This window comes from Cydia amplana, chromosome Z (assembly GCF_948474715.1).
Source record: "Cydia amplana chromosome Z, ilCydAmpl1.1, whole genome shotgun sequence".
Lineage (NCBI taxonomy): Eukaryota > Metazoa > Arthropoda > Insecta > Lepidoptera > Tortricidae > Cydia > Cydia amplana.
Window position 1 is genome coordinate 10,736,638 of NC_086096.1, and position 12,688 is coordinate 10,749,325.

A 12,688-nucleotide genomic window follows, 5' to 3' on the forward strand; every position below is an offset into this window, starting at 1 on the left:
CCTGGATATCTGATGAGAAGTATTAGGTAAGTATGCCAACTCCATACGTAGCTAAATTGTGAGTTTAAAACTTGTTAATAATACGTTTTACGTTACCTTCTATAACATTTATTATTATTAAATAAGGAAGCTGATGTATGGAGTGAGCATCAGGTTACCTACTAGTTTCTCTGGTTTAACTACGTATTTCCTGCAATGGGCAGCACGATCGCTCCACATCCGACGTAAAACATTCGTTCCTAAGTAGCAAGTAAGCAGCATGCTACGCAATAGAAGCTACTGGAACTACTACACGTAGGACATACTTATGGTAGTGGATAGTGGTCGTACTAACTAGTCTGTGCGGTCTAAAATTATAAACTTGGTCAAGCAGATCTTGTCAGTAGAAAAAGACGGCAAATTTGAAAAATCTAGGCGCGAAGGGATATCGTCCCATAGAAGACAAGATTTGGTTGACCATCTATAGTTCGTTTTTTTAGCATAAGAAAGAAGGTAAGCGATCTTGACATGTCTTTTAATTGAAATACGCTTTTTTAAAATCAGTAACTATTACTTATAAAAGCAGAAGAATATAAATGATCGTATTAAATTCATAATTGTTACATATTTGCCATTATTTGTTTTTCAATAAAAAGACGTCAAGATTGTTTACCTTATTTCTAATGCTAAAAAAACCAACTATAGTGTAAAACGTTTCTCCTGATCTTGTTATATTCAATAAAGTTTTATTTAATTGTGCAATAAAACCCTTGCTCTTGTCGTCTGATGTTATATGCTGTTTTAATTTTACTACAACAAAACGAAACGGTTTGATTTTTACTAACAATAGGCTACAAAAAATATATAAGAATAAATCACTTTCAACATTTTTGACTGTTTTAATTTATTGACTTTGTGTATCGTATGTTGTCTGAAAGTGACACCGTTGAAACGTTCTCAAAATGTTCCATGCGCCATAAAAAGTAAGAAACAAGTAAATAGTCTGATGCGGTACTTTATTTTTTCTTACTGCAGTGGTTTCCAAAGTTTACTGGGCTACTAGTAGGTCGGACTACTTAACAAAACCTGTCAAATTCGGGACCCACCTCTTGGGCGTCTAAAAGGGGGCATAAAATATAAAGCTCGCTTAACGCATTTACCCCTGAGCTATGGTCGTAGCCGATAACATGGGTTTCCCGGTATGTAGCGAAAATGCTTCGTAGAGGCAAACGACAACGTGTCGTGATTAGCGCTGAAAATTTAAACAAATTTTAAAATATAGGCGTGAAGAGTTGCCCTTATATAGATAGAGCCTTGGTATTTCGCGTCTTTTTCTACTGACAAAGTGGGTTTTCCAGATTACCTATACGTTACATATTACCAATTAAAAATAAAACAACTTTATTTTTGTAAGAACTACACGAAATACCTATATTTATTTAAACTTATACAAATAATTCAAGCTAAAGATAGTTAAGCAATAGTTATTTGGTTTACAAGGGGGCTGTCCATAAATTACGTCATAGATTTTTGACGATTTTTCATCATCCGATGTCCAGACCCCCCCCCCCCTAATTTGAAATGACGTAATTTATGAATAGCCCCAAGGGGGCAAAGTTGTATTCGTGCTAATATTGATACCCGAGCAAGCGAAAGATTCCAAAATTGAACCACGGGCGTAGCGAGTGGTTCGAAAAATGGAATCTTGAGCGTTGCGAGGGTTTCAAAGCACGAGGGTTAAACAAAATTGCCCCCGAGTGAAACACAAAATTTTTCACCACACCAACCCGAAGGAAATATTAAAAGTAAAATATCAAACAAAATGAAATCCAAATGAATGTTATTAAATATTTATCATCCAAAATCAAAATTTAAAAGTCAATTCTACCAGCAAACATAAGAAAACAACTCAAAATTTGCATTTGATTTCTTTGCCTCACATGTGAATAAAATGAAACTTTGCTATCAGTTTTTGAAGTGCAAAGTAAGCCTTTCCTAGCTGGTGTGGTGAAAACAAATATACACTTTGTTAGTGGTTTTGGTCAACAGTAGGTATACTTAGGTATCTCGTGGTAAAAGTAGGCTGTCTATACTTTAGCTTTGCCACAATAATTCGTGTTAGGTACAGGGACAGTCGACGTCAAACATTAAACTTATGTACGCTACTACACTGTAATAAGGCGAAAAATGCAGACGTCTACTGTAGGTACCTACTACTACATAGTTAATTTAGTACCTAATTGGCTAATGAAAACATACTAGGTACAGACAGCGTCAAATACTTTGGTTGCTACAAAATATTTGACGCTGACGGTACCTACATGACGGATGAGAGTTGCAAGAAGTCCAACTGCTACGCAATGTCTACATATAGTTCGGTTTTAAGGCCGATTTGAGCCGGCGGGCTGGCGGGCTGTAGTCGGGCGCCGGGACCGGCGGCGCGGGCGGCCAGGGATCGTGCCGCCACTGCTCGCCCGCGGCGGGGCTCGCACGCACCCGCCGGGGCTCCTCCATGTACGAGAATGGCATCGGCGCTGGAGTGTGTTGCCAAGAGTTGGAGCGGTCATAATCTCGGTTACTAAACAAAAAAAAATCATAAGCATTCTTTTCATATAACTTTTATGTTTATTTCGGGCCTTGGTATCACGATACAACCAACTTAAACCAATGCCGAGAGTTGGCTTTATTTGCAAGATTCCTGGCAACTGCGAAGTATGAAACTAGACTACATTTACTTATTTGGGAAGAAAATTATGAGTACAAAATATTCTGGTCTCTTAATTGCTGGAAAAGTTGGAGCTTACTCGTATATGTTGGAATTCAGTAGGGGTTGCTGGAGAGATGCTCTACAGCCGCGAAGGTTAGCAGACTGTACATGATGCTTACTAATAGCCGCCGCTCAAGGTAGTCTACTGTGATGTCTGTGATGGATGTGTAACTACTGAACCCTACACAGCATGGTCGGACATGCTCTTGGCCGATTTTTAATTAGTTACTATAGGTTGATCATAACGATAATATTGGTGTGACAGTGTCATGCACCTACTTGGAATAGTCCGACAGCGGAGTGTGCGGAGGCAGTGGCAGAGTGTTCGCCTGTGACGGGGCGGCCGCGGCCCTCAGCGGGCTGCGAGGGTGGCTGCGCGGTTGCTCTTCCACGAAACCACGGTTAACATGTTGGCTAATACAATAATAATCGGTAAGTAACTATAGCTGGTCAACCAAATCTTGACAGTAAAAAAAGGCGCGAAATTCAAATTTTCTATGGGACGATATCCCGTCGCGCCTACATTTTTCAAATTTGCCGCCTTTTTCTACTGTCAAGATCTGGTTGACCAAGTATATTTAAAGTGTTACTTTATTATACCGCGCTATAGGCTAAGACCGACTGGCGGCTAAAAGGTTAAAATGTAGGGTTAAGCTTTGGATTCCTCCGAAAACGGTGCCGTAATATGACGGCCGCTATATAGCGTTGACTGACGTCACTAGAACGTTGTCTATGTAAACAAGATGGCGCGGTTTCCTAGACGGCGCTACGTTACGTTGATTGTCAACGTAACGTAAGATGACGGCCGTCATGACGGTGTCGATAGTTTCGTGAACGTTTTATTAGATAGCGGTGACGCCATTTTGAATAAATGACACGAGATTTGAATAAATGATTCCGTACTACGATTATTTTCCTCTTCTGATGATATTTCATCCTCCAAGTAAATTATAGACGATCAAGCAAATTTTGTCAGTAGGAAAAGGCGCGAAATTCAAATTTTCTATGGGACGTTATCCCATCGCGCCTACATTTTTCAAATTTGCCGCTTTGACCTTGGTGGATGACGGTGTGTTATGACGCCGTGGTACTTTCCACATGTCGCCACCGTAAAGACGGCCGTCTTTTGCGGCCGCTATATGACGGCCGTCATATGACGGCACCGTTTTCGGAGGAATCCAAAGCTTAAGAGAATCATTTTAATGTGCATTCTACGATCTGTGAACATCAAGTGTGTCATCACATGGAAAGTAGGTTATAGCCAGAATTCCAGGTAACATCTATTTTCGTCCAATTCGGTTTCGAATTTGATGACAGTATGGGAAACTTATACATATTTTGGATACGGCATGTTGCTCATTTGCGGTGCAAGTGCTACGCCGTAGCGTTTTATGTAGAGGTGTAGCCGAGCTGTTCAAAATATTTCTTTACTTTTATTTACATCCCGGCGTCAAACCAAGGATATGATAGAGGATTTTCTCTAAACTCTTAAATTATTATAAAAAAAATAAAACGATTTACTTACTCATATGCGTGAATCGCTCCCACTTTGTGTATGGAATGCTGCAATTAAAATAAAACAGTGAATGTACAATTTATTTTTGTTACCTGTTAATATCTGATCTGGGCGGCCTAGCCAAGGTGACAATCGCTATCGCTTCGCCATCGAATCGCTTTGTGTCTCTCTATCACTCTTCCATATTAGTGCGACAGTGACAGTTGTGTTTCGATCGCTACGGAGCGTAAGCGATTGGCACGTTGGCTACGTGGCCTGTGTCGACACAAATAAACTTTTATTTGTGTCGTTAATAAATGAACTTAACTATATGTGATTTGAATCTGACCTTCGGAAAAAAAGTTGTAATGAGTTAAGCCATACTTACTTTATTAAAAAAACACTATGATATTGTATATATAGCTGGTCAAGCAGATCTTGTCAGTAGAAAAAGGCGGCAAATTTGAAAAATGTAGGCGCGAAGGGATATCATCCCATAGAAAATTTGAATTTCGCGCCTTTTTTTACTGACAAGATTTGCTTGACCAACTATAATATCTTGTACAGTCGACGTCAAAGGATATGTTTACACTTTTGCACGTTACCGTAAAACGGGGTAAATAGGTCCAATATTCACATTCAACTGGAATTTTAACCATCTTCCGTAAGTCATAGAGTATTTTATAGTACTACATAAACATGTATGGTAAGCTCTTTTAGATGCTGAGTAGCCTTAAATTCCCGACTTATTGCCATATTTTGATATATTTTACAAAAACCCTATCGGATTCCAATTTACCCCTGACGGGGTAAATAGGTTCGAAAGTGAGGTTAATTGGAATTTTCACTAGGGTTGTCACTCAATCTATTCAAAGCTAGATAGGTACCTACCATCATCATCATCATCATCAGATACCTTCAAAACTAGTCTCGGAAAATCTTTACAATAGGCACTAAATTAACATTGCATTAGACATATAATACCAAGGTCTCTAGGTAGGGGCACAGTAGTAGGTAGGTACCTACCTAGTAGGTACCTAAATAAAATTTCCTTAAATTTACTAAGATTTTAATTTTTGACAACCCTATTAGGCAATGCCAATTTTCCCCATTAACAAACCAAATAACCCCCACGTTGTTCCAATTAGACCTGTTGACGTGCCAATTTCCCCCTTCACCGTTCCTATTATCTCAAAAATAACCTAAAAACGAGTGGTTATCGAAAAACTAAGATTTATAATGAAATATTACAATTATTTACTTACTTTTTGATTTATATAAACCACAATACACTATTATGATCGATATTACACAAATTTCAACACTTTTCACAATATTACTTACCTAAAACTTGAAGTTAAAACGCACCATGCACACGTGTTGACGACTACCCTGACTTTAAATGTGTTTTTCTTACTGAAACGCCATTGGCTGATTTAAATGCTCAGTGTAGCCAGTAGCAAAAAATACCATGTTCGTTCAGAAATTAATAAGTTGACCTCCTGTCTGGTTGTAATGGAACTAACAGACCAGTTTAGAAAAGCAGACTTTTATTCCAATTTACCCCGCGATTCCTATTTTCCCCGTTTTACGGTACTTCTTTGTAATAAAAGGCGTAAAATGTGAACATAAAGTCTGTCTTGCCTTGAGCATTTCCGTCAGTTGAAAATGGCGGCAAATTTAAAAAAGCGGCCAAGTGCGAGTCGGACTCGCCCATGAAGGGTTCCGTATTTAGGCGATTTATGACGTATAAAAAAAAACTACTTACTAGATCTCGTTCAAACCAATTTTCGGTGGAAGTTTACATGGTAATGTACATCATATATTTTTTTTAGTTTTATCATTCTCTTATTTTAGACGTTACAGGGGGGGGGGGGGGACACACATTTTACCACTTTGGAAGTGTCTCTCGCGCAAACTATTCAGTTTAGAAAAAAATTATATTAGAAACCTCAATATCATTTTTGAAGACCTATCCATAGATACCCCACACGTATGGGTTTGATGAAAAAAAAAATTTTTGAGTTTCAGTTCGAAGTATGGGGAACCCCAAAAATTTATTGTTTTTTTTCTATTTTTGTGTGAAAATCTTAATGCGGTTCACAGAATACATCTACTTACCAAGTTTCAACAGTATAGTTCTTATAGTTTCGGAGAAAAGTGGCTGTGACATACGGACGGACAGACAGACGGACAGACAGACAGACAGACAGACAGACAGACAGACATGACGAATCTATAAGGGTTCCGTTTTTTGCCATTTGGCTACGGAACCCTAAAAATGTAGACACGTAGCACAATCGTCCCATTTTTTTTGCGCCTTTTTCTACTAAGTATACTGACTAAGTAGTTTAACTGGCTATATCTTTGACGTCGACTGTACCTCTGTAAACAAATAAAAGGTGGAACTATGTATGATTTAGCGTTTGAACTTCGACAGTTGACATGATATAGGTACGAGATTTTTTCAAAAACTCACCTCTTCGGTTTGAAGTTTATTTCTGTAGTTAGAAGTATACATCGCTAACAATATAAGTAGAACAATATTTATTACAGGAGCAAGGAATCCCTTCAGAGCAATTGTCATGAAAAGGAAAGAGCCTAGTCGGAGAACATCATTCAAATAATTACTTGCGATTCCTGGAAAATGGATTTCCTGAAACAAACAAATCAGATAACTGCCCCACCACAAACTCATTCAAATGTTGTCTGTATTCTAGCATCGTTTATTCCAAATTCGTGCTGGTTTTCGGATGACTATTAAGCCCCCCCTTTACACTCCTGCCTTGCAGTCAGCCTCGCAGAACTGCGGAGCAGGATACCTATAGCTCGCAAACTATACGTACTGCTTAGCCTTCCATCACCAGAACCAGACCAGGCGGTCTAGCACAACTTGCGTTCTCGCGCGCGAGTCCATACTTGAAGTCGCGCCAGATATATGGAGTCGCGCGCGAGAACGCAACTCATGCTAGACCGCCAGAGGCCCTCGAAAGACGAAAATCGATATTTCGATATCTGCCTCTCTATTGCTCTTGCGATAGACTAGAATATCTAATAGAGAAGCAGGATAAAGAAATTACACTTTCCGATATTCGCGGTAGGCCCTCGTGTCGGTGCTCATTACATATATAGGTACTTATGCATATATTTAACTGGCTTATAAATACCATTCATACTTCTTTCTAACACTCCACTCTACTTACCATTGTGTAACTCATTTCCGCATAGTCTTTTCCAAAGAAAACAGCGTATGTTATATCGACCATAAATGACGCTACACATATACAAATATATGTCCATACGGTGGCAAATACGAGCCCACTTTTGTTATTAACAGCGACCACTGAAACATGAGATACACGATCACGATCCGATTGTTATGCCATTTAAGATTCTAGCTAAATTGAACATTCCATAGCGGAGGTATTAACAACCAATTCACCTAGGACTCTAAATGGCTCTACAAACGCGGAGCGTGATGGTATCTAGAAGGTAAGGTTAGCTGCTAGTGGACTAGGTATGTGAATACACATAGGCGTGAGGTGAAATATCTAAGATCTACCTGAGAAGCACCTTCCTACTATGTTTTTTAAAAGAAATGAACCAGAGCCCAAAACCTGAATCTGTCTTATACTGGTCTTATACTATAATAACTTATAATTATTTCCCAATATTAAGCATAGGGTATGATTTATAGGGTAGGGATAGTATAGGGTTCGATCATCAAACAAATGTACTTTCTATGACCTAATTAATATAATAGATGTACCTATGGCCAAACTGAATCATAAATCATTTTAAAACTTTGAAAAAATGAGTGCTCCGGCAATATTAAACACACACACACCAATTAATTTTTTCAAGTATAACGTAGGTAGGTAATAGATATACTTGGTCAAGCAGATCTTGTCAGTAGAAAAGGGCGGCAAATTTGAAAAATGTAGGCGCGAAGGGATATCGTCCCATAGAAAATATGAATTTCGCGCCTTTTTTTTACTGACAAGATTTGCTTGACCAAGTAGGTATATCTATATTATTAACTACGTTAATATTTCTAACCATTTTTGAGATACAATTTGTTAAACATTAGTGCAAAAATCTGTATGTTTCAACCCTAGCAAGTAGATCCTAATGAAGTAGGTACCTACATTTGGCTAACCCATTAATATGGTATGTTCAATATGTAATATACCTAAGAGTAAACAATACAATTTATATGGTAAATTTTCGTAACACGATTTTTTTCCAATCACCCTAATAATACTACGATAATTAGATAATAATGAATTACCAATAAGTATGATGGCAGCTGCACAGCTTAAAACGGTAGCAGTCAAATTAGCAATAACGAAAACAAAAACTGCGTCTGGTGTCGTTAGTATAACACCCGCTGGTGGCGACGAATCGGGGTTTCCGCATGTGTCCGCTAAAAATCAGCAATGGAAATAAATATCGGCTCCGAGATTAAAAAGGTGTCCATAAAGACCTATATTATATCAGGTAGGATAAATAAAAAACAATTTAAGTTATAAATGTGTTTTTACTCATTTACTGTTAAGTTACGCTGGGTTATTCCCACTAGTTATCACCAAGTTGTTACCAGTGGTAATTACTGGATTTTGTTTTCCCACTTTTTACCACTGGTAACTAGTTACCACCAAAATTTTGTTCGAGTTAAATACTAAAGAAAAACAGTATAAATAGTATAGTATAAATATAGAGTGATTTTGAATTACCTAATAAAATCACTTGAAAAATAATCTAAATGGATTATTAAATTTATCCTTACACATATTATAGTTTTTGTACTAATACCGGTTAAACTGTTTCAATATTTTTGGTCACTTAAGGCAGTTTACTAAAACACTAATCGACTTATAATTACTTATTAAATCACTATATATATATGCTATTTACTGTTTTTATTAGTGTATTTAACTGTAACAAAATTTTGGTGGTAACTACTGGGATTAAAAATTCCCAGCAGTTACCACTAAACCGAGTTGGTGGTAACTACTGGGGATAATTTTTCCCAGTAGTTACCAGTAGTAAAAGGTGGGAAAAAAATTCCCAGTAGTTACCACTGGTAACAACTTGGTGGTAACTAGTGAGAATAACTCGCTACGCTTGAAGAGCTACGTCGTAGCACTGGTCGTAGAACATAACACATTTTTTTCCGGTTTGTAGCGAAAATGATTTGTAAAGGCGTAACGACAATGAATTGCCCTGAATTTACCGAAATTGCGTGTTCGAAACGCCACTGCAAACGTTCCATAACTAGCAGGAAATCAATGTTACGGTGGTTACGGTATGGCGTAGCACTCGTAGCACGACTGCGAATCGAAAAAGTTAACTAGAAGTTCATCTTATGAGGTCAGTTCGAACGTAGACCTACTTGAAATCAAAACGATATTTTAAAAAACTTGTATTGCTATGTTACAAAATATTTTGTACCTTGTATGTATATTCTATAGAGTGTGTAGATGAAGTAACTGTCTCCAGTAGCACCGGACAGCATTCCCGAGTCGCATCGGAAGCGGTAAACTAAAGCGAGAATACATAACACGATGTATATTGGTGATATTACCTGAAAATAAACATATTTTCAGGAATATTTCTGAGAACGTATTGACGTTGGAGTTAAAATTAAACTTCGAGCATTTTTCCGGTGAATCATTGTTTGCTCCGAAGAATTTATTAACTATTTTGCAGAATATTCATTTAGAATTATACGGCCATTAACATTATTAGGTTTAAGTATGACATTTGTGTTAGGTCCGGTTTGTGTTATATAATGAACAAAGAATATAATGACGTAGAAATGTATTTACCTACTAAAGAGTTGCTAATATAAGAGAACATACCTGATATAATCATACAAAAGTGGTACGGTATTTTAAAATACAATTGTATAATAACAAATTATGAGTTTCCATTTTTATCATTATCTAATGTGTACCTACCTAATAGTTTGTATCTGAATCACTGATGGTTGACAAGCAAAGCATAGCGGAACTAGTCAGGTATTTTTTGATAAAGATATTTTTACGATAACACAATTGTTTTAAGGTTCGTGAGGATACCTGTGCCTATAGTCCGTCAAAAATAAATAAATATAAATTTTCGGAGGTTGAGAGGTCTACATAACTCCCCCATTGTATCTATATTATATTCACTATGCATGCATAGGCGTTAGGCATTACTTATATCTGGGTATGTGGGTAGGTATAGTGTGTCAAAGGACTGTCTTATTTCAAACATATTAGACAGAGAGAGTCATACTATCTTTGTCTTACACTAGTACTAGCACCCAAAAGAAATGGATGAGTATAGTTTTTTTTGTTCCTATTTACTGACAAATTGGTTTGACTATCTATTAGGTAAGTGTCATTCAATAGAACTTGCTAACTATGTAAACAAACCGCCATACTAAAATTGACACTGAATGTCAATTTACTAGTAACTTTTGTTTACATAGTTAGCAAGTTCTATTGAATGACACTTTTACCTAGGTTACGTTTTGCATGACGCACATCTATTTTGTTAACAATCATTAAAATGGAATGTAACTTTAGATTGATTAAAATAATGTTTGCAGATTCTAAAAGAAAACCTTAGAAACCGTCGAAGTGCCAGAATAAACTTTTTTTTTTAATTTCGGTGTAAGTATGGAAACTGTCAAATATGTTGCAGTCTGTAGATACAGAGTTAGTTTCCAATGTTTTTACTTACCGTCTGTAGGTAGTTACTTTACTGACGATGCAAATACTTACAAGAGTTAATCCCGCCGACAGTAACGCAGCCAGAGAGAGTTCCGCAGGAATTTTCTGTTTATCGCTTCTTATATTCATTTTGCGTAAGAAACAAACACATTACATTCACTTGCAAAAATACACGTCGTACCAAGTTGGGTATTATTTCATGAAGGGATTAAACACGCTGGAGGAGCATTAATCGTATCGCGATAATTGTTATCGATATTAATAATGCGCAGGCCGCTATCTGCGACGAGTTCCTGAGATACGACCGAGAGTGTGACGTGTCAGGGCAAGGTTTCCCTTCCATTGTAGGTTTAGTTTACCTTATCGTTCATTTACAAGAGCAGCATTTTACCTGGATCACCGGATATGTACCTAATGACTGTTTATAAAATATAAGTTTGTTTTAAGTTGTTCGAGTATGTACGGTTAGTTTGTCAGTAGCTAAAATGTAAAAGAACAAAGCATTTCTCAAAATACCGGTATTCATAAATGTGGACTTAGTGAGTTTTATCAATATATGGTCTGAACTTCCGGGCGCGCGAGACAGTATGATGATGATTGATGTCCATATGTGCAGAAGTAGCCATATAAATAAATGGGGCATTATCTATGAAAAGGGACCTTATTGTCGATGGCGCTTACGCCGCACAGCGTCGCGCGGCATTGTATTGATATCGGAGCATCGTTAATAATGGCGTAAGCTCCATCGACAATAAGGTCCCTTTTCATAGATAACGTCACAAATAATCATCAAATATTACGAATAGAAAATTTAGATATTTCCTTCTAACTCAAACAAAAATTTGGGAAAATGTTAGTACACAAAAAACTTTTTATGCTTAATCTTTTTAATTTTATGACTAGATTGTTAAATAAAATATATATACAACAATAACATTGATTACATTACAAGTATTACAACACATTTGAATTAAACGTCTATTTAAACTTTATCGATTTCCCTACCTTAAACAATAAAATTAATTATTATTCACAACGACGAGACTTAATAGCGTAAAATTAAGTTTTAAATTTACCTTCGATGTCTCCTAGACCACGGGGACAACGCCGTCCTCGAAACGTCGGAGGTAAATTTAAAACTTAATTTTGCGCGATTAAGTCCCGTCGTTGTGAATAATAATGAGAAAAAATAGTGAAAGTTTACAATAAAATTAATGATCTGAATCAAGCTAACTACTTACGGCACTAGGTACCTACTTTACATAACATCATGTAATGATATTACATATGAATGAAATGTCTCTTTTATCGGTAGGTATCTATAATATTATCAAGAATAAAAAAATAAAAATACTTATCTGACTAAAGCTAACTACGGCACTAGGTACTTCACATTAATAACACCATACTATAATACGATATTTTAAATACATACATATACTAGATTACTAAAGCATGACCAGTAATATATGATCATTGCCAATAGGGCGCTGTTATTTTCACGTATAGGGTGACAGTTCAGTATAGTATGAAAAAATTAGTTCCAGTGAAATTCCGCAACATGGCGCGTGATCATATATTCCTGGTCAAGCTTTAAATATAACATTAAAATTTGTCAATTGTCTTTGGCGTTTTAATCTGTTATCCTGTCCTACCAGATTGCAGTCAGGTGACACCGAATGTGTTAATAGCTGACCTAAGGGATCTATAATTTTATTTTAGGGA

General features: G+C 36.8%; 1 protein-coding gene across 1 annotated transcript; it reads right to left on the reverse strand.

Annotated features, from left to right (window-relative positions):
- Positions 1-2,303: 2,303 nt before the first annotated feature.
- Positions 2,304-11,276, reverse strand: LOC134661341 (uncharacterized). The gene is made up of 8 exons (XM_063517375.1): positions 11,015-11,276; positions 9,696-9,828; positions 8,533-8,667; positions 7,445-7,584; positions 6,721-6,897; positions 4,272-4,309; positions 3,026-3,160; positions 2,304-2,557 (listed from the first exon to the last, which is right to left on the reverse strand). Exons 1-8 carry the CDS (start codon positions 11,090-11,092, stop codon positions 2,344-2,346), a joined length of 1,050 nt encoding a protein of 349 aa, XP_063373445.1. The 5' UTR covers positions 11,093-11,276; the 3' UTR covers positions 2,304-2,343.
- Positions 11,277-12,688: the final 1,412 nt, after the last annotated feature.

Coding starts and splice junctions, on each gene's coding strand:
- LOC134661341 (XM_063517375.1), bottom strand. CDS start 11,092: ATGAATATAAGAAGCGATAAACAGAAAATTCCTGCGGAACTCTCTCTG. Junction 6,898..7,444: donor CGGAAATGAGTTACACAATG/GTAAGTAGAGTG, acceptor TGTTTGTTTCAG/GAAATCCATTTTCCAGGAAT. Junction 4,310..6,720: donor ATAAACTTCAAACCGAAGAG/GTGAGTTTTTGA, acceptor TTTTAATTGCAG/CATTCCATACACAAAGTGGG.